The following is a 20,575-nucleotide window of genomic DNA, read 5'->3' as shown; positions in this document are numbered from 1 at the left end:
AGTGGCATCAGCATCACCTGGAAACTTCTAAAATGTAAATTCTTAGGTCCTATTCCAGATCTACTCAATCAAGAACTCTAGGATTTGGGGCCCTTTGGGTGATTTAATGGGTGCTGAAACTTGAGACTATTGGTGTAGTGAATGCTATGTGCTGTGCCCACTCCCCGCTGAAGGACGGGATTTATTTCCCTAGCTGCTGAGAGTGCTGTTAGTCTTCTCACCCAAGACCACACCCCTTTCCAAAGGCAGTCTGCATCGGGTGACCTGCTGATGCAGGAATTTAAAGGCCCCACTTTGGGGTGCCTCGGTGGCTCAGTCGGTTAAGTGACCGACTTTTGATTTTGGCTCAGGTCATGATCTCAGCATCCTGGGATTGAGCCCTGCATGGGGCTGCACACTCAGCAGGGAGTCTGCTTGAGATTCTCCTTCTCTCTCTGCCCCTACCCCCTGCTCACATGTGCACACTTGTGCTCTCTCTCTCAAATAAATAATCTTAAAAAAAAAAAAAAAGCCTGCAGTATAATGCACTACATTGAGAGGCAACCCTGAAAGGCCACCTCAGCTTCAGAGTTCCTTGGGTTGGCTGCGGTCTTTGTTGGGATTTCATTGCAGCCCAACTTCTTCTTTGTCTAGTCTGCTTCCTTTCCTTCCATCCCGTAAGTGCTAATCTCAACAGTACCCCTCATAATCTCCCCACACTCCCACCTTCCTCTCAGTTTCCTTCCCAAGGAACTCAAACACATGCTTCACAGATATAGGATTTGAGACTTTAAAGAAGGATGGGAAACTGAGGGTTGAAGCTGAGGGTTGTTGGAGGGGAGGTGGGTGGGTGGATGGGGTGGCTGGGTGATGGGCATTAAGGAGGGCACATGATGTAATGAGCACTGGGTATTATATAAGACTGATGAATCACTGACCTCTACCTCTGAAACAAATAATACATTATATGTTAATTGAATTAAATAAAAATATAAAATGCAAAAAAAAAAAGAAAGAAAGAAGGAAAGATGGAAGGGGTGCCTGGGTGGCTCAGTTGGTTAAATGTCTGCCTTCGGCTCAGGTCATGATCCCGAAGTCCTGGGATTGAGCCCCATGTTGGGCTCCCAGCAGGGAGTCTGCTTCTCCCTCTGCCCCTCCCCTTGCTCATGCTCTCTCTCTCTTTCTCTCTCGCTCTCTCTCAAATAAATAAATAAATAAATAAAATTTTTTAAAAAAATAAAGAAGGATGGGAAAGAAGTCAATAAACAATGAAGGGAGGGTGGAAGGATCTGAGATGGGAGATGTCCCAAAGGAGGAAAACAGTGTGAGCCAAATTTATCCTCAGGCCTGTTTAGGAAACGGAGAGCTACCCAGATGGGCTAGATTATAAAATGAGAAGGGAGTTGTGGGGCTTTGCTCAAAGAGTAGATTGTGGAAGAGTTAAGGTGACTTGGTAAGGAATTTGGACTTGATAATAAAGATAATGTCAGATTCATCACACTAACATTTATTAGTTTGTTCACCCAACAATGCCCAGTAAGTGCTGCAGAGATAGTAGTGAGTGAAAACAGACCTGGTCCCAGTCCTCAAGGACCTCACAGTCTCATGGGGAGCTAGACATAAACCAATCCACGATGTCAAATTTGCACACACAAAAAATTAAAGTGTTTCAAAGACCTATGAAGTGTAGACATAATACATGGGTCCTAAACTGAGACCTTCTCACTCTAATTTTTTGTTTTTGTTTTTTTCTAATTGGATTATGAATGCTTTGAGAATAAAGATTGCTTTTTATCCCAATTTTCAGAGGGTAGCATAGTAGTGCTCAGAAACATTTGTTGAATAAATTATGAGCTCAGGAAGTTGACTTCACACCACATCGCACAAATTAGGTATTTGACAAATGTTTTTGAGTGAAAGAATGAATGAATTGAATGAGTGAATGAAAAATAGAATTGTTTAGGGGACTAGATAGTTCAGCCAGAACTACTTCCCAAGTGCTGGTCTTGGCAAAGAAAAATAAGGACAAGGTGTCATGTTATTTCTTTTTTTTTTTTTAAAGCATTTATTTATTTATTTTTTAAAGACTTTATTTATTTGACAGAGAGAGACACAGCGAGAGAGGGAACACAAGCAGGGGGAGTGGGAGAGGGAGAAGCAGGCTTCCCGCTGAGCAGGGAGCCCAATGCGGGGTTCGATCCCAGACCCCGGGATCATGACCTGAGCCGAAGGCAGACGCGCTTAATGACTGAGCCACCCAGGCGCCCCTGTCATGTTGTTTCTAAAGCTATACTGACTTCATTTGAAGAACTGCTAGGAGATTTCAAGTGATTGTGTGCCCCTTCTCCCTGTGTTACAATGACTTTTCTTTCTGGAAGGACAGTGATAATAAATATTAGTTTATTATGAAATACTCTTACTATGCAATAAAGTCAAAAATTCAGTAGCTAAAATTGTCTTAAACTAGTCAGAATTTTGGGAGCAATTTTTACAGGGCCAGTTAGGATAGTGAGAGGTTCTGGTGGCTGTTGAAGGTCAAGGATTAGTCTTTGAGCTGTCCTTAATTCCCACCCTTGAAAGAGCTGAGGATGTATACCAATGAGTCTACGATTGGGGGTGGGGTGGGAGGAGGTGAGGAAAGGGGAAGGAGGTTATTTTCATGAGTTGGGGAAGACAGGAGGAACAGATGGAAAACAAAGCAAACACCTGTAATATAAACAACATAGACAAATGCACTTTGTAAAACTCCATGAAGGCAAATGGAAGCTCTAATAGGGGAGATTCAATTATGTTCAAATACAGGCTAGGAGAAATAGGTCTCAGATTCGTTTCGAAGCACTTTTCTTTGTCCATCTACTATGCACAAATGCTTTGAGGTGGTGGACATTTAGGAAAAGAAGACAGAAGTGGACAAGGGGTGGAGGGAGGGTGATACGTGGGCTGGTCGGGGGGGGGGGGCATGGTGAGCAGAGGCCACGGGACATGCGGGGTTGTAATTAGTAGCACCAGCACTGTGTAACTGACTGCCTTATAAGCAGGGAACATGGAGTATGTCTGGACTGGAGGACTAACAAAGTTAGCAAAGCAATACACAGCAGAGATGGTTATACAATAAATCAAGTAATTTGTATTTTCCCAGTTCAACCATGGGAATGTGGCATTGAGGACCAGGCTGGGCAGGTGGTGGAGGAAGATGAATGACGAGGAGACAGCAGGCTGATGGAAGTGGTGAATAGCCAGCTAGCAGCAAACACAAACAGGAGAAGGAGGGAAGGAAGGACAAAGAGAAAGGGAAATAAAATTATATTGCTGGCTCTCTTGTTATTTTAGCTACCTAGTACGCATGTAAACAATCAGTGTAGGAAATGGAGGGTAAGAAATCCTAGCAATATCTGAAAAAGGTTTCAGGATGAAGAAAATCCAGAGTGTTCTCTACAAAGAAGGCAAGGGTAAGAATAATGTAAATTATCACACACACACACACACACCCTTCTAATGCCCTCTGCAGGCAAAGGTAATCAACCTGCTTCCTTAAGATTCTTCCAGAAGGGAATAGCAGTTGTCAAGGTGAGGGATGAGAGGGCATGGCTTTTCAAAGAGGACCTCAGAGAAATAAAGAAAAGTGAGAAATGAGGTGGAAAGGCCGTCAGGGGCCTTCTCGTCATGTTGAGAAGGTTGGGCTGCATCCTGAGGGTGATGAGGAGTCATGGAAGGGTTTAGACCTGGGGAGAAAGCACAGAGGGGATGGTGAGGCTGAAGGCAGAGAGGCTGTTGCAGGGAAGAAATGAGGGATGCACGGTGTAAAACAATAACAGGGTGAGTAAAACAGATTTTAGACATGTGTAGTTCAGGGAATTTATAGGATTTAGTGGTTGATCACCCGTTCAGAGGAGGAGGAGGATGACTTGTAGCTTTGGGCAATGAGGCAAAAACTAATGCTAAATAACAATATATACAAGAGTAGAGAGGATTTTTAGTATCCCAGGGAAATCACTAATAGTTATAAAGCCAAAGGGAACTCTGACTTCAGATTTTGCTTATAATTTTAGTTATACTTAAATGACCAAAGACAGGTATCCTTTCATTTAAATGATTAACAGACCTCCTTTGGGAGTTCATTCTAATATTTCCATAACCTATACCACCAAGATAGACCTACTGTTATAGTGATGATGTAACCAAAGATGTCTATAATAATATGCTGTCTTTTCTTTCCGTATAGCACACTGTAAACCCAGAAATAAGTCTGAAATGGTATCTAAAATTATATGGTACTTTATAGCCTATCTACATCTATTATTTCATGTGAGCCTTGCCAGGGAAGCTCCCTCCTTCCCTCCTTATAAGTGTGAAGGCCGGGACAGCTTGTGGGAGAGCCACAGGCAACATGCAGAGACAGTTAAAAGTTATAAACCAAGTTATCGTCCTACTTTGACAAAAATTTCTTCATAACCACAAGAATGGAAAGCATGTATAAAGTTGTGTTTTTATATGACTGAAAATTGGCAAAGTATCAAATATGACTAAATTTAATTATCCTTGTTCATGCCTGGGCATCCACCTGAGCTGGCAATGTTCAGATGGATAATAAAATGATGACCTGAGTCATAAACTATTACATATTTATTTAAAAAACCTGATTTTTAAATTTTCTTTTTAGTAAAATCATAAATTGTGCTGTTATAAGCGAGATTTTCGTAGTTGGTGTTCTCTTAACAATGATACCAGGGGCCCTGGGTGGCTCAGTCTGTTGGACGTCTGCCTTCGGCTCAGGTCACGATCCTGGGTTCCTGGGATCCAGCCCCGTCTCGGGCTCCCTGCTCCGCGGGGAGCCTGCTTCTCCCTCTCCCTCAGCTGCTCCCCCTGCTTGTTCTCTTTCTCTCTCTGTAGAATAAATAAATAAAATCTTTAAAAAGAAAAATGATACCAAATGAGACCGTCTTTCTTGAGTCAGCATAGCTCTTTGGTAGTTTTTTTAAATTAATTTCAATTTGAAAAAGCTTCACTCTGCAAAGACAGAGTTGAAAATAAACCATGAAATTTACTTATCCTGTTCAAACACTGTAACGAGATCTCATTTAATGAACTATTATTGCAGAACCTGTTCTAATTTAATAAATAAACAACTATCACTTAAATTGCCATTTTAACTATTTCTTAATGTAATGAGAACCAACTAGTGTGAAATGTGCAGAACCAATATCACACTTCTAGACCCACACATCTGCAAGTTTGAAAATAATATGAATTGTTTAATGTTGCAAATATTTCTGTTTCCATGTGCATCTGTAATGCATACAGTGCTCATGTGTGAGTACCTCTGGAACTACAAACAGAGAAGCAAGAAAATTGACATTCAACACTACAAGGGAGCCACACTTTGTTATTCAAGAATTGCATTCGTGCCACCTGAAAGAAAGGATCTGACAAGTTAATTGATTCATTCATGTTCTTATTAAGCCAAATATTTCTGCTCTTCAAAATCTCACCACACTCTGAAGCAGTGCACATCTCTGATAGTGGTAATGGCCACGATCACAGCATTAAGCACACTTGTGTTTTGTTTTGAGGACATACGGTGAATGGAGAAGCATTTCGCTCAAGAGTTCTTCCTGAGAGCGGTGTTCAGCGTTATCGGTGACCGGTTTCCAAGGGAAAGGCACCCACGTCTTCTCTCCTTTTCTTGTAATGGCTTAATGGAGGTATAACTCACATGGCATAAAACTCACCCCTGAGAGTGGTTTTAAATACATTTACCCTAAAAAGAAACCCTGTACCTGTTAGCAATCACCTCCTACACCTCCCTCCCTACCAGCCACTGGCAAATACTAATCTACTTTATACAGCTATGGAAATGCATATTCTGGATATTTCATTTTATTTTTTATTTATTTATTAAGATTTTATTTATTTATTTGACAGAGAGAGAGGGGTGGGGGGCAGCACCAGAGAGGGAGAAGCAGACTCACTGATCGATCCCAGGGCTTGATCCCAGGACTCTCAGATTATGACCTGAGCCAAAGGCAGATGCTTAACCGACTAAGCCACCCAGGTGCCCCTGGATATTTCATTTAAATAGAATCATATAAAGGTAGCCTTTTGTGTCTGGTTTCCTTCACTTAGCAAAATATTTTCAAGGTTCATCCATGTTGGGGCAAATGTCAGTAGTTCATTCTTTTGATGGCTGAATTATATTCCACAGTAAGGATACCACATTCTATTTATTCATCAGTCAGTGGACATTTGGGGTGTGCCAACTTTTTGGCTATTATGAATAATGCCACTATGAACATTTGTGCACAAGCTTTTCTGTAGACATGTTTTCGTTCCTCTTGTGTCTATTCCGAGGAATGGAGTTACTGGAACACGTGGTTACTTTATATCTAATGTTTTAAGGAATTAACCCAAAGGCTTTACAAAATAGTGCAGTTTTACAATTCCACCAGCGACATATGAAGGTGCCAATTTCTCTACATCTTTGTTAACACTTGTAATTCTGTCTTTTTTATTATAGCTATCCTTGTGCTGTGTTGTTTTGCTAAACCCTTCACAAGTGTTAACTCATTTAATCTTCCCAATATTGCTATATCCAGAAAAGGGAATTTAGGCTTAGCGAGGTTCAGTAACTTGCTCAACACTAATAAACTGAAAAGTGCCAAAGCTGTAATTAGAAATATGCTACACAAGTAAAACAGTCTTCGAACACTCAAGGGAATGAAAACAATTTGGGCAAATTCCACCTCCCTCCCCTTTTTAACAAGACTGAGTTTAAAACCTTCTGTTCTATCCAAGTTAGTCTCCTGTTGATGTCCTGAATCCACTCCTGCCTTATGCTTCAGAGCTAACTGGTACTGGGACCTAATATTGAGAACAAAGGGAGAAAGAAATAATCTTTTCAATTAAAGCAAAATTTTCCATTTAGCCTCTGATAATTTGTAAATATTAATTAGGAATTAAAAAAATCATTAAGAAAAGAAATTTGGAAGCTTTATTTTCCAAGTATGATCTTTATTATTCTTGGTCCAAAATTGTTTCCAAGATACGCATTTCCACATTCTTAATGAAGTCAGTGGAAATTGATTTCAAAGCCAATTTTTTATGTTTTAATTCCATGAAGATACATGCCACCTTTTAAACTTCTAATTTGCCCTAATTTATAATTATAAAATTTATATATATTTTTATATTAAGATAATAGTTAAACAGAAATATATCTTTTAATGTTTGTTCTCAAAAATAGAAGTGTCACCATTCTTAAAAACATGGCAATAAAGTAAATGCAGTTAACTCAGTGTTTAAAGACTTGGAATAAACTATTTTGACTCTTACGTGAGGAATCTGATTTCCAGGGCTATGTGCTATTTAGGAATAAATTTGCACATGAGTACAGAAAATCCCAAGGGTCTATGTTCGATGAGATGTCCCTGGCAGAGGCACCAAGAGGAAGATGCTGCTCATATGTCTGAACTAAAGATTGTCCTCTGTGAGTGTCTGTGATTCACAGATGGTGATATTCAATAGAGAAAGGGCTGAAGGAAGTAGGAAAGGGTATCTGTAGAATTAAACAGTGAGCCCAACACTTTCCTTCTGACCACTTCCTTACTGCTTCTGAAGTATCTTAGTGCTTGTGAGAAGAAAGGCTGTCTTGAAATGAGTGATACAAAAGCTGCTTTACCAAAAACAGGACCCCTTCAGAGAAAACAAAGTTTTAGAGGAAGGTTGGTAGGGAGAAATGATTAAATTGGAGGAAAAATTTGTTCTGTTTTAGACATTACACATTTGTAGTGTGGGACATTTCATGAGTACTCTATATTATCCTCTATTCACATGGAACCATTTCTGAAAATTTAATTATATAATTCAAACATGCAAAACTTAACATACTCATTATTTAAGTTTATTGAGATATAATACATATGCCATACATTTCACTCATTTAAAGTATATAACAACTATCTTACTTACAATATCATACAGAAGTATGTATAATACATATAGTGTATTATAAAGTGTAGGGCCTCGTGGTGGTAGGGTTTAAATGTGGGAGAGAGGGGCGCCTGGGTGGCTCAGTTGGTTAGGCGGCTGCCTTAGGCTCAGGTCATTATCCCAGGGTCCTGGGATCGAGCCCCGCATCGGGCTCCCTGCTCGGCGGGGAGCCTGCTTCTCCCTCTCCCTCTGCCTGCCTCTCTGCCTACTTGTTCTCTCTCTCTATCTCTCTGTCAAATAAATAAATAAAATCTTTAAAAAAAAAAATAAATAAATGTGGTAGAGAAGAAATTAGATAATTTATTAAATAATACCATAGGACCCAAATAATTATTTTAGCTTTCAAAATATCTGATAAATCTCTATGTTAAATTTGTTTTTCCAACATCCTTGCTTTAAGGAAGGAAGTTAAAGATGTTTGCCTCTCCAGAAGTTTAAATGGAGCTATAAAACTCTCATCCCCTCTTGTGGTGTTGATAGGGTTATTTTCATACATGAAGAAAACTGTTAAAAGTTTTGAAGCACAACTTCACAAGATTTGGAATATAGCCAGCATATAGTGAAAATTTTATAATTTGTTTCCTCTTATGACTTTTTTGGTTAGGTACATGGAAGTCAGTGTCATGGTTCTATTTTTCATTATTGGTGGTAAATACTAGAGTTTTAGCAGGTGATAATCAATCAGGCCCTTTTCCTTGATTTGTGTTTCTACGCAAATGAGAAATTAGATGCACAAGTCAGACAGAAATGAAAATATCAGCTTCATTACTGATAAAATTGATTGGAAAGCAAGGCTTAGGTATGTAGCCACAAGGGTTTCCTTGGATCATTATGATGAGGTTTGGTGCTAGTGCTAGAAAACTGAAAATAACAGTGGCATAAATGAGGGAGAGACTCTCACCTAAAAGTCCAGGGGTATTAGATCAGGACTGATAGAGTTCCAGAGTATCTGGCACCCAGACTCCTGTCGTTTGTTCATTAGCTATGTATGGCCTCCTTTTCTAGGGTCATTTTGGGGTCTGGGATAGATGCCCCAGCTCCAGCTATATGCATACATTCTAGCCAGCAGGAAGAAAGAGTGGGATAAGGAAAAATGTCTCCATTTAAAGACACACCATTTTTTGCTTCTCTCTCATTAGCTAGAACACAGTCACTTAGCCACATCTAACCAGGAAAAGTATCAGCTAAAAAATGAGAATTCTACTATAGAAGGGGAGAAGGGGTATTGCTAGACAATTTATAGTCTCTGCCATATTCCTGAGTTAAACTTCTGCAGCCAGACAGAGGCAGAGTCAGACAACCACCAGCCTCCCCTATAGTGAAATGCAAGTGCTTAGCACAGAGCAGAGACTTACCTGGAGGCTAAAGTGCTTGAAAGAGAGGATCTGGGAAGGGGCTGAGCCAAACACATTCAGTTCCTTCTCACTCTCACCCACTGAGAGAGGCCTAACGTGTTCCTCCCATGCTTTTTGCTCCTAACTCATGTTTGGCTTTTCTAAGGGGCAGAACAGTGAACTATCATAAGGCAGGAAAGCAGCACATGATTTGGCACCGCAATAACAAGGTTTTCTTATTTTCCCGGGATCTAGCCTTTCTTTGTCTTCACTGTCCATTAGATTAAGAAATCTTCCTGAATAGTCGTAAGAGAGTTCTTCTTCGGGCAAAATGTCTTTGGCTGCAAAAAGTGCCAACTTTGGTACCATTGAGTCAATTCGGACAGGAATCATCAACAGGTTTGGCTCACAAGAATGGTTGAGAAATCTTCCAATACTTCCTATATAGGCGGGATCAACAAATGTTTCTATGACCTGCCCGTTGTAAACATGTTCTCTGACAGCTATAATGTAATTTGGATCGTGTATTGTTTGTAACTGAATTCTTCTCTGTACTTCAGAATATCCCAAAACTTCACCAGCATATTCACAGACAAACCGTCCTTTTGGTATCAATTCCAAGGTACGAAGTCCCCAGCCTTTTTTGTCCGTCTTGAACACCTGGAGTTGGAACTGCAGACCCTGCTGGACCACCCTGTTCCTGCAGTGGTCACTGCACTGGCATAGGACGTTGCATTCAAATACTGGCTTGGCACACTTTCCTTCCGATCCTATATCTCTAAGGCGTGAATTGTCATCATAGTTCTCCCCATGACGGAGACAAGAGCAAGTACCAGGGAGGCAGGGGGTTTTGAGGCAAATGCATCCAGGAAAGGTTATTTGTGTGGGATCAATGTCTGTTCCAGGTCCAGCTACATGGTCAGGAGTATACTGCAAAAAATAGAAATGCTCAGTCAGCATGGTATGTTATGTATTTCATATATATTTCAAGCAGCTTTTGGATGAGACGCTTCTTAATTCCAACATATATAAAAATAGACTAAAACAAAATTGACAAAACACAATATACTAAAATATCGCTTGAAAACATACCTCTTCAATTTAAAAAATAAGATTAATTTTTGGATTAAAATTCTGTGGTTTTATTCTAGGTATGCGGTAACAAAAGGACAAAAAAATATGCTTTTCCCTTATCAGAAATTGAAAGATTTGTAACTAATTTTGTTTTCCTCTTAGCTATGGTTACAGAAAAATCAGTGCTGAATTTAGTTTTTGAATGCATTTAAGTATTTTATCTTTGGCTCTTGATCTTTTCACATTTATCTGACAATATAAATGCATGTATTTTATTGTGAGTCACTGCAGATGCTTTTTGGGGAGAAGAAAGTCATAAATGATAAATAAATTAATAAAAAATGGCCTTTGGAAGAGAGTCTTCCACTGATTTTTAAGGAATTCTTAATTTGAAGATTACCTAAACTCCTAAATATTCTTTGATGTTTAAAAAAGACACTACTGCTTCAGAGTTTTATTTGAGTCTTCATAATGTTAAAAATAGGCATTGGCCAAGAAACTGCAGACAGAACTCCAAAAATCATATTTGTTATATAGATATTAATAAATGCAGATGTATTATATATGTAAAGAAATCCTGTTTTTATTAAATGATAAAGAGATAATACAGAAAAGTTTCTCACGTTACAGAAAAAGAATAAAGTCCCAAGTCTAAAATCTCTATGCGAAACCTGATCTCTGGTTGTTTCCTCACTAGCATAATTAAGCATATTTTCCAAACCTTGAAGATTAAAGTATCTCTCTTGAGCCCAGCATATTTCTTTATGTATAGAATAATTCTTGCTTACATGGAACCTAACTCATTTATTTATACCTGCTATTAGTGTTCTTGGACCCAATTTCAACGCAGTGGTCGTCGTGGTGTGGAGTTTCCCCACACCTCTAACAAGCAATGCTTCGAGCACCAGGTGGGTATCCTACAACTCAGCTCAGTTCTGATGCTATTCAGGAGCATCACACCCCACAGTTTAATGGGTCGGTCCTAAGACTGCCCCCCCCCCCCACTTCGGACACCAGGCACAAGCTCAGGTTGTCATCTGTACTACTGACTGATGGGCTACATATCGGAGGTTCCCATGACCTCCTCCTTGGACTTTAGACACCGGTCACAAGTCCAGGTTGTTACCTGAACTTGTGGCCGACAGGCTGTAAGTCAGAGGTTCTCAAAATCCCCTCCTTGGGTTCAATTAACTTGCGAGAATTGCTCAGGGAACTCAGAGAAAAATTTTACATACTAGAAAAGGATACAACTCAGGAACAGCCAGATGGAAGAGAGGCATAGAGCAAAGTATGGGGAAAGAGAGAAGAGCTTCCATGCCCTCTCTGGGCATGTCACACTCCCAGCAGCTCCACGTTCACCAACCCAGAAGCCCTTTGAACTCTGTTTTCTTGGGTTTTTATGGAGGCTTCATCACTTAGCCAGGATTGATTAAATCACTGGCTATTATTTGCAAATGTTTCAACCTCTAGGCCCCTCTCCCGAGTGGAGGTCGGCGATGAGGGTACCGAAAGTTCCAACACTAATCAGATGGTTGGCTCCGCTGGCAACCAGCTCTCAGCTTTTGGTGTGTTTCCAGAACTCGCCTCATTAACATAACAAAAGATACCTTTTTGCTGCTCTTATCATTTAGTAACTAACAACGGTTTTAGGAGCTCTGTGCCAGAAATGGGGACAAAGACCAAATATAGATTTCTTTTTATAGACCACAACATCACCTGCTTTGTTCCAAAAAGGATTTAATGAGACATACAAAGAGTTCAGATAAATGAACAATACATAAGAAATGTACAGCGAAGGGAAAAATAAGAGCTAGTTGAGCGAGCTTAGACACACACAGTGTGTAGCAGAAGTAAACTGGACTTTTGGTTCTGCCTGAGCACAGCCACTTCCAAGAGGGAAATACAATCAGATGCAGGGCTTGCACTATACATAAGGAATAATCTCACCATTGAGAACGAGCATTGACTTTTTCCGCTATGGAGACTGGAGAGAAATTTCACCAATGTGTCTGTCTAAACCATTCTTCTCCAGAAAGCAGTTTCATGGGCTGTTTTTCATTCTGACTCTCAATAAAGGCTATTGGCATGGGGCTACAGCAGTCAGTAAGAGCCGTACTGCAAGGGACCAGGTACACAGGCTTTAATTCAGGGATAGATTTTAGAGTATCTAGAGGAATGTCTGAACCACGTTATTTTTCAGTCAATCATCCATTAATACTGCGTCTCTGGGCCAAGTTTTGGGGAAAGTATTAAACAACGTGTAGTTACACTCCCTGTGGAGGCCTCGGTGGAGCTATGCAGTTAGGCTCAAAATCCTATATTTTAAAAAACGTTAAGCTGGGGAAAGGATTGACATCCTCTTGTGAAAGCTGAGGAGGATGATGAGTGGGAGTACCTGCGGGGGAAGGCCAACACTCTGCTGAAGAAGTGATTTGGGGGTGGAGAGCGGAAATAGCTTCTCGTTTGTGTCGTTTCTTTCAAAATGAGCTTTAGCTTAGTGGAGATGTCCTAAAGGGATAAAGAATGGCTTAGAAAAAGATGCCCTATCAGTCAAATTCAATGACTGCGGTCTGAGACAGAATCTATTTCCAGCTTTTAAGAGTCAAGGTTGAAATGTAAATGGTTACTGAGACATTTTAAAAAGTACTTGTAAAACGAAAATTTTACTATCTCTTTGTTAAACTTTTCATGAAGAATTCTTTTAAATTGATTTCTTCTTAAAAGCCCACATATTTTTGATGTACTATATAAATCACTAAACTATAAAGAGATTTTTTTTTTTTTTTTTTGACAGAGATAACTCCTTTTGAAATCAAGTCTGGCTTACTGTAGTCTTCTAACCAGAAGAGCATATTATTCTTTGTTGAACTTATTTGGATATGGATAGGTTTGGAAAAATACTGTTATTTGCTTATTTTTATTTATGCATTTAAAAAAAGACACTGGAAAATCTAGTGATACCGTTTTTAAAAATTCTGGAATTTAAACTTGATGCACAATCTAAGATCTTTTAGAGACATAGATTATAAAGGGTATCTAATTGCAAATGAGCTGCAGACACCTTCCAAAGGGTAACAGAGACCTCGGTATAAACTTCCTGTTTAAAGAGAATATGTTTTCCCCTGATGGATGTAATCCTTAACCCTGATACCGATACTTATCACAGATCATTTTATCTCCATATTTTCCATTTTCTCCTCCATAAACAGTCAGTAAAATACCACTCCAGAAAGATATTTCACCTGATTTCAAAAAATGGCTATACTAGAGAATTATCTTTTGAAAACTGTGGTCTAAATTAACATATGATTATGTAATTATTCATCTTTTTAGGTATCTACCTACATATTGGAAAATTATTTTCAGAAATAATCTGATGTCACTGACCTGATATTCTATTCAAATATTTATATGCCATGCAAATTGTTAACTTTTGAGAATCTGAAAGCTAATGTTAAGTATGTTACAAATTGGGAGTCAACTGACTTGAGCTTAAATGCTCCCAATTTGTAACTCTTTCCATAGTTTGTCCTCTACTTCCTGGAACAAAGCCCAGGGCCAAACTGATCCAAAAGGGTGTTACCCTGAGGGTTTTGTGCTTACTCTAAACCCAGGAGAGATCAAAGCTTGGGGAATGAGACCAGAGAGAACATATTTTTACCCATCCAGCATCTGTTCCTTTTCTTCTGATAAAAGCACCCTGACTCCTCCTGGGGGAACCCTTCCCAGTCCAGTCTCATTGGTTTGGATGGGGATCCAGGTTGGGCGGGGACCTGGACCCAGCTAATCAGGTCATCACTTGCTCCTTTCAACAGTGTTTGGTTCATGGATTGGCACAGTACTTAAGCCAGATCAATGAAAAAGAATTCTGAGACTTCTGCTGAAATGATCAGGAAGAAACAATCTCACTCTACCTGTTTACCTGGCATTCTCCAGTTCTACTGCACACATAAGACCTACTGAGGGTGTAGCCAACCAGATGAAAGGGGAGCAGGGGTGCGAATGGCGGAGGTGGTAGAAAGAAATATTTGATGACACCATTAGAGTTCTTGGATCCAGACATGCCTATAGTTACCACTCTTGGACTTTGCTGTTATGAGGCAATTCCTTCCCTTTTTGGCTCGAGTTAGTTTGTATTGTATTTCTGTTTCTTGCAAACAAATGACTCTTGATTGATATGCCCACAGTGGAAGGCTGACAATGGTTCCAGGAAATGGCTGGAAAATTGAGTCAAAGATATAAATGGCTAATGAGAATTCAGGTCTCCAACTGGGAGATGAGGCTAAGATAAAGTGTGCAGGAGGCCAGATAGGCCTGTGACAAGCCTGAACACTGGACAACCAATAGACAACTTCTTCTTCTTCTTTAATTTTTATTATTTTATTTTTAAAAAGATTTTATTTATTTATTTGACAGAGAGAGATAGTGAGAGCACAAGCAGGGGGAACGGCAGGCAGAGGGAGAGGCAGGCTTCCCGCTGAGCAAGGAGCCCGATGCGGGGCTCGATTCCAGGACCGCGGGATCATGACCTGAGCTGAAGGCAGACGCTTAACCGACTGAGCCACCAAGGCGCCCCTATGGAGAACTTCTTAATGTAGAACATGGAATGTCCTAAAGGAGACACACACAGAACTAGGCTCTTATTAGCATTGTGACTTAGGGCAAGTTACCTTCTAAGTTTTGGGTTTGCACCTATAAAACAGGAATAATACCTGTATCTGCCCCCCAGCCCCAGGTATTATTATTATTATTATTATTATTATTATTTAAAGATTTTATTTATTTATTTGACAGAGAGAGCAAGAGAGCACAAGCAGGGGGAGCAGTAGAAGGAGGGAGAAGCAGGCTTCCCGCAGAGCAAGGAGCCCGATGGGGGCTCGATCCCAGGACTCTGGGATCATGACCTGAGCCAAAGACAGATGCTTAACCATCTGAGCCACCCAGGCGCCCCAGCCCCAGGTATTATTAAATTTAAATTACACTGTACTCTGTGCCAGGCACTTTATATTTTTAAAATAGTAGCCTCCTTAAAGGCTTCTAGATATTATTTCTAGATTTTATATTTAAAACATCATATATTTCTGGCACATCACTTAATCTCTCTAAATATTTCCTTTCTATCTGTCTCACAGTGGCTGTGAAGGAAAAAAAAAAAGAGAATCCATGTAAAAAGATTACTCTAGTGGCTGGCACATAGGTGTTCAATATTAATTATGTAGGCTACCTGGGAGGGTGGTGAAAACAGCAGATTCTGAAGTTAAACTTTCTAGGTTCAAACACAGTTAAACCAAAATTTTGTCTAGGAGACGATGTCATTATATTTATATTTTCTATTACTTATCCATCTTGAGGGGGGGAAACTAAGAATTGATCCAGCACAGACTTCTTTCATTCATCTACAAATACTGCCTTACTGCTTGTTAGATGCATGTGCTGGGATTTAGAAAGAACCAGTCAGAAGAATACAGAAAAGACACGGAGAATGGGATTTTTATCATTTCTTTGTATCGTAATAACATAAACTACTTTTTCCTGGTATGTATCAAAATGCAAACACTGATCATGCAAGAGTTGGGAGTAAATGCAAAATGACCAGTGTAAAACGATGTAACAGAAACCAGATCCTTGAAGAACTGGGCGGAGATTTCAAGTTTCTTGACAGAAAACTTAAAACATTTTTTTTTTATAAACCATGGTCACTCAAAAAGCCGAAATGGAAACCAAGAGACAGCATGTTGAAAAGCAAATATACCTCCTTGGCTATTCTCATACACAATTTCTCTCTTTTCTGAACTAGACCTGCACTTATTAATAGCATAAACTTTGGGATCTAAATGGCATAGGCTATAGGGCTCTCTGGTTGTACTGTATGTGTAAGTCTTGTCTTTCTAACAAATACATGTCTCAAGGAAATGGTCATGTGGTTTGGGATATGACATGGTAATGGGAGTTGAGTTACTTTTCATAGTACTGGGCACAAAGCAGCAGGCTTAGGAAATATTTTTTGACTGCTTGATTGTAGCTCTTGATAACTTCTTACCGAAAGTCTGACTTTTTTAAGTCACATTCTATATCAAAGCCCCAGAAACTTAAGTATGACACCGCATAATATTTTGGGCTTAAAACCTAGGCCTTGATTCTGAATTTAAAGGAAGTGCTGTGAAAATCTTCATTCCTTTTTTGGTTGTTTTGAAACACCAGCTACATGAATCTTTGTACTTGGCCTCTACCCCATGAGTTTGTTTTTGCTCCAAGCTATTAAGAGCCTGTGAGCCAGATAATTCTTGTCAAGGCCAAGTTGAAATCTTAAAAAATATGTTTAAGGCTGGTTTCAGAAACCTGAAAAAAGCCTAGATTCAACTCTCCGTTCAAGAAAATCAATTAGTTTATTTTCTACTTGGCTTTCAACACAGATGGCATTATGATAGGTTTGTTTCCAGTGTGAACATGTGAATGTTCTTTTTGCCTTTTCACACAGTACTCAAAAGCAAACTAGACACAGAGTTATTTTTACCTTGAGTTTTTTATGCCTTAATTCTTATGTGTGTGCATGCCTGTGAAGGCAGGGCTTGGGGTAAGCTGTTTTGATCTTTCATAAGACAGGTTTTGTGCTCCATGAATATAGGAAAGCAAACTAGTTAAAGACACTTTTAGGCTTGTCATAAATATGTTTCAAGCATGTTTTATCTTCTTGGTAAGACTATAAGTTCCTTGACGAAGGAGCTTATCTTCTTTCTGTAACTCTAACTCCACCCAGAGCTACACATATAGCCAGGCAGCTAGAATACTGAGGGACTGAGTTTTAGTCTCGAGATTTTCATTTATGCATATCAATTGTAGATATAAGGATCTATCATAAGGCTTCCTCTCTCCCCTCTCCAGCCCCCCCATAGCAACTAAGTGCTTTCTATATGGTCTTGTAAGCTCAAAGGCAAGGTTGTCACCATTTTATCTTCTACGTCTAGCTTAATGCCTAGATTATACACACTCAATTACTTGCTGAATAAAGAAAACATTTTTCAGTGTTTTTGACCATTTAGCAATGATTGGTCTTGAATAAGCTTTTAGGGATTAGTGTTTAATATGGTGCAAGCCAACTGTATTATTATTTAGATTTTATTTATTTGAGAGAGCAGAACGAGAGACAGAGCACGAGCAGGGGGTAAGGGGCAGAGGTAGAGGGAGAAGCAGATGGAGCCATGGGATCATGACTTGAGCTGAAGGCAGACACTTAACCAACTGAGTCACCCAGGCACCCCTAGTCAACTGTATTACTAACCATAAAACTGGGGCACATAGGGCTCCCTGCTCAGCGGGAAGCCTGCTTCTCCCTCTCCCACTCCCCCTGCTTGTGTTCCCTCTCTGTGTCTCTCTGTCAAATAAATGAATAAAATCTAAAACAAACAAACAAACAAACAAAAACCACAAAACCATAAAACTGCCCTCAGGTAGTTTGAGGAAAAATAACCTTTCCTGACATTAATATCCTGCTTTACTCTTTGAAAACTGCTAGTGAATTTACTGTTTTATTTGATCTTCACAACAACCCTAAGGAGAGACACACAGGGCTTAGTATTGATGGTGTATGTGACCAAGGTTATAAATTTATTATTTTCATTTTGCAGATGAAGAAGCTCAGACTCCAAGAAATAGCCAAGATGGCTCAGCCCTGAACCTCGCTCTCCTACCTTCAAGTCCAAGTGCACCTTCCACTCCAACATCATTGTTTTTTTGGTCGTAATCCATAGACAATGAGCAGGCCAAGGTCAGAGGGGTGGGGAATGTAGAGCGTAAGGGGTTTTGATGTGGTAACAGCAGTGGAACATTTATTGGGTTCTTTCAGCCAACCAGGAAGTGTGTTTTACTTGTAATTCTCAAAGCAACCCGGGAGAGAGGCACTATTATTTTAATCGTACACGGGAGGATTGATTCTAACGCTTAACTGAGGTTAGTTTATATTTGCCCAAGCCCTCATAGCATGAGGGAGACTCAGCAAAGTCTCATTGTAGGGACTAAGTTTTTAACCCTAACACTAGACTGAGATCCACTGATAGGGCCCATGCCTTATCTTACAGAGGAGACACCTGCGACCAGAGAGGTAAATAACTTGCCCCAATCCCTCAGTGAGTACTGGGGAGAGAGCCAGGAAAAGAAAGACAGGTTCTCAGGGCTCTTTCCAAGGGACCTCACGAAACACCTGGTTTGTCCTTCAGGGAACTGCCGGTCTGTGGAGAGAAAAGATACCCCTGCTATTGTTAAGGTCATTACGGAGGGTTAATAGAACAAGACTCAAACCTGTGCATTTAAAGAGCTATCCCTGCGCGAAACAGCTCTGCGACAGGGTAAGAAAAAAGTCGAGAATACGGAGACAGCTTGGGATAGGAGAGTCATCCACAGAATCACTGCCAGGTCGGGGAACGGCGCACTGGGTCCTCGACTCCATCCCCTACCTGGCCGGGCGCCAGCTCCACCCCGGTGGCTGCGCGCGCGCAGTGCGCGTGCCGGGCAAGGCTCGCCCCAGAGAGAAGGGCGCCCGCCCCCCAACCCCCGCCGCGCGCCGCCCTCTCGGCGGCCCAGCCCCGCCCCCTACCTGGAAGGGCTCTGGCTCCGCCCCCGGGGGCCACGCGCTCACGGGCACGTTCTCCAAGCCGCGCGCGACATCCAGCCGCTCAGGAAGGGCCTTAGGCCCCTCCTCAGTCCCTGCCATCCCGCATGGCCACCTCTCTACAGCTTTCGCGGACATTTCGCGCCATCTCGATGCGCATGGCGCCTAGACGCTTTTGAGCCTCGCAGAGGAAGCTGGGAATCGTGCGACGCGCGGCCCCGCCGCCTCCTGGGAGTCGTAGTTTTTCTCTCTCCTTTCACAAGTGGCCTGTGAGGGCGTCTCCTCCCTCGACCCTCAGCTTTCCTTGACTTTTTGGATTGGCTCGCTCTCTTTTAAGCCAGATGCACAACAAATAATACAAAGCTTTGGAAGGTACGGACATAGTTTTGGAAATACAAAATGAAGTGCTTTAATTCTTCCCGTGAGCCTCAGGAAGGGTTTGCGAGGTGAGGTCATTTGTCCAGGTTTCTGAGGGCCCGGAAGATTGCTGGAGTGAGGGCAAGGGCGCGCTCTAAGTTGAGGGGGGGAAATGCACACCACGGTTTCTAAAGTTTGGAACTCGCGTAGCAGCTGGGTGGCGTGTGATAGGGTTTGTTCTCCGTCGGCGGAATAGCGGTATAGGGCGCCCGAAGGCCTGTGTGGGGACGCCCACTCCTGGATTGAGTTAATCTGTTGCCTATCAGCTTCCCCTTTCCTAGAAAGAAAAAACCCGGCCCCGACAAAGGATTCTGATAACCTCGAAATTGCTGGATCCAGTGGAATATTTCCAAAGCTCTCTGCCCGATTGTCCTGCCACATCTACTTGAAACCCTGTGTCCTTGCAGCTTCTGCGGCGCCGGTCCTGGATGCGCTGCCTTCTGGCAGACTGTCCTTCTCCCTCCTGACTGAAATGTTGGTGGGTGTCACTCAGGTTTCTGCCCCAGGCCCTTTTCTCGTCTTGTCTGGGCTTCCTCAGTAATAGCATCTCGCGGCGTGGCTTCAGATACTGCTAAAAAGTATTAGGTCTTCTGTTTCCAGCTCAGATGATACGGATAACCGCTTAGCTCCGGTTGTGGATAGCCGACTGATGATTGGACATCTCTACTTTCTGTCTTACAGACACCAAGAACTCACAATGACCTGAGTGGACTAATACTTCCTCTTCTCCTTTAAAATAAACTGGGCAAATAACTTGTCCACGATCGCCGAGTTATTAAAGCAACAAACCAAAGCATTTCCCTATATTTCTTCCTCACCTTAGACCTCCATAGCGACGAGCTTCCTGGCCAAATCTTGTTGATTCTACTTTTGTAATGTTTCGCATTTTCATTTCTTTTTATTTAGTCTCAGGCTCTGGTTTCTTCCTTGGATTCTTGAAGTTATTTTTTTCAAGTCTAACATTCTCCCAAATCACCTTTATATTGCTTCTATAGTCTTTGAGGTTGCACATCCCATTGTTACATTGTTTAAAATCCTGTGTTTATATGCACAGTGCTATGTTTACCGATTTGGGGAATGTACCCACGAAGACATGATGCCCCGGGAGAGTTCCATTCCAGCAAACAAATAATTACATACACCCAGAAATTAATAAGAACTATGAGTATTATGAACAAAT

At 41.0% G+C, this 20,575-nt stretch overlaps 1 protein-coding gene across 1 annotated transcript; it reads right to left on the bottom strand.

The window, feature by feature from the left end:
* Nucleotides 1–8,255: 8,255 nt before the first annotated feature.
* LOC116636743 (histone-lysine N-methyltransferase SETMAR) lies at nucleotides 8,256–19,235 on the bottom strand. Its single transcript, XM_032411821.1, is given in 3 exon segments — nucleotides 8,256–10,229; nucleotides 18,964–19,090; nucleotides 19,092–19,235. Coding segments are annotated over 3 exon segments (963 nt in total). The 5' UTR covers nucleotides 19,139–19,235; the 3' UTR covers nucleotides 8,256–9,440.
* Between the last annotated feature and the right edge of the window lie 1,340 nt (nucleotides 19,236–20,575).

Source organism: Phoca vitulina, unplaced genomic scaffold (assembly GCF_004348235.1).
Source record: "Phoca vitulina isolate PV1807 unplaced genomic scaffold, GSC_HSeal_1.0 scaffold13, whole genome shotgun sequence".
Classification (NCBI taxonomy): Eukaryota; Metazoa; Chordata; class Mammalia; order Carnivora; family Phocidae; genus Phoca; species Phoca vitulina.
Note: the sequence above shows the minus strand (reverse complement) of the source record. Positions and strands in the feature narration are given on the sequence as shown.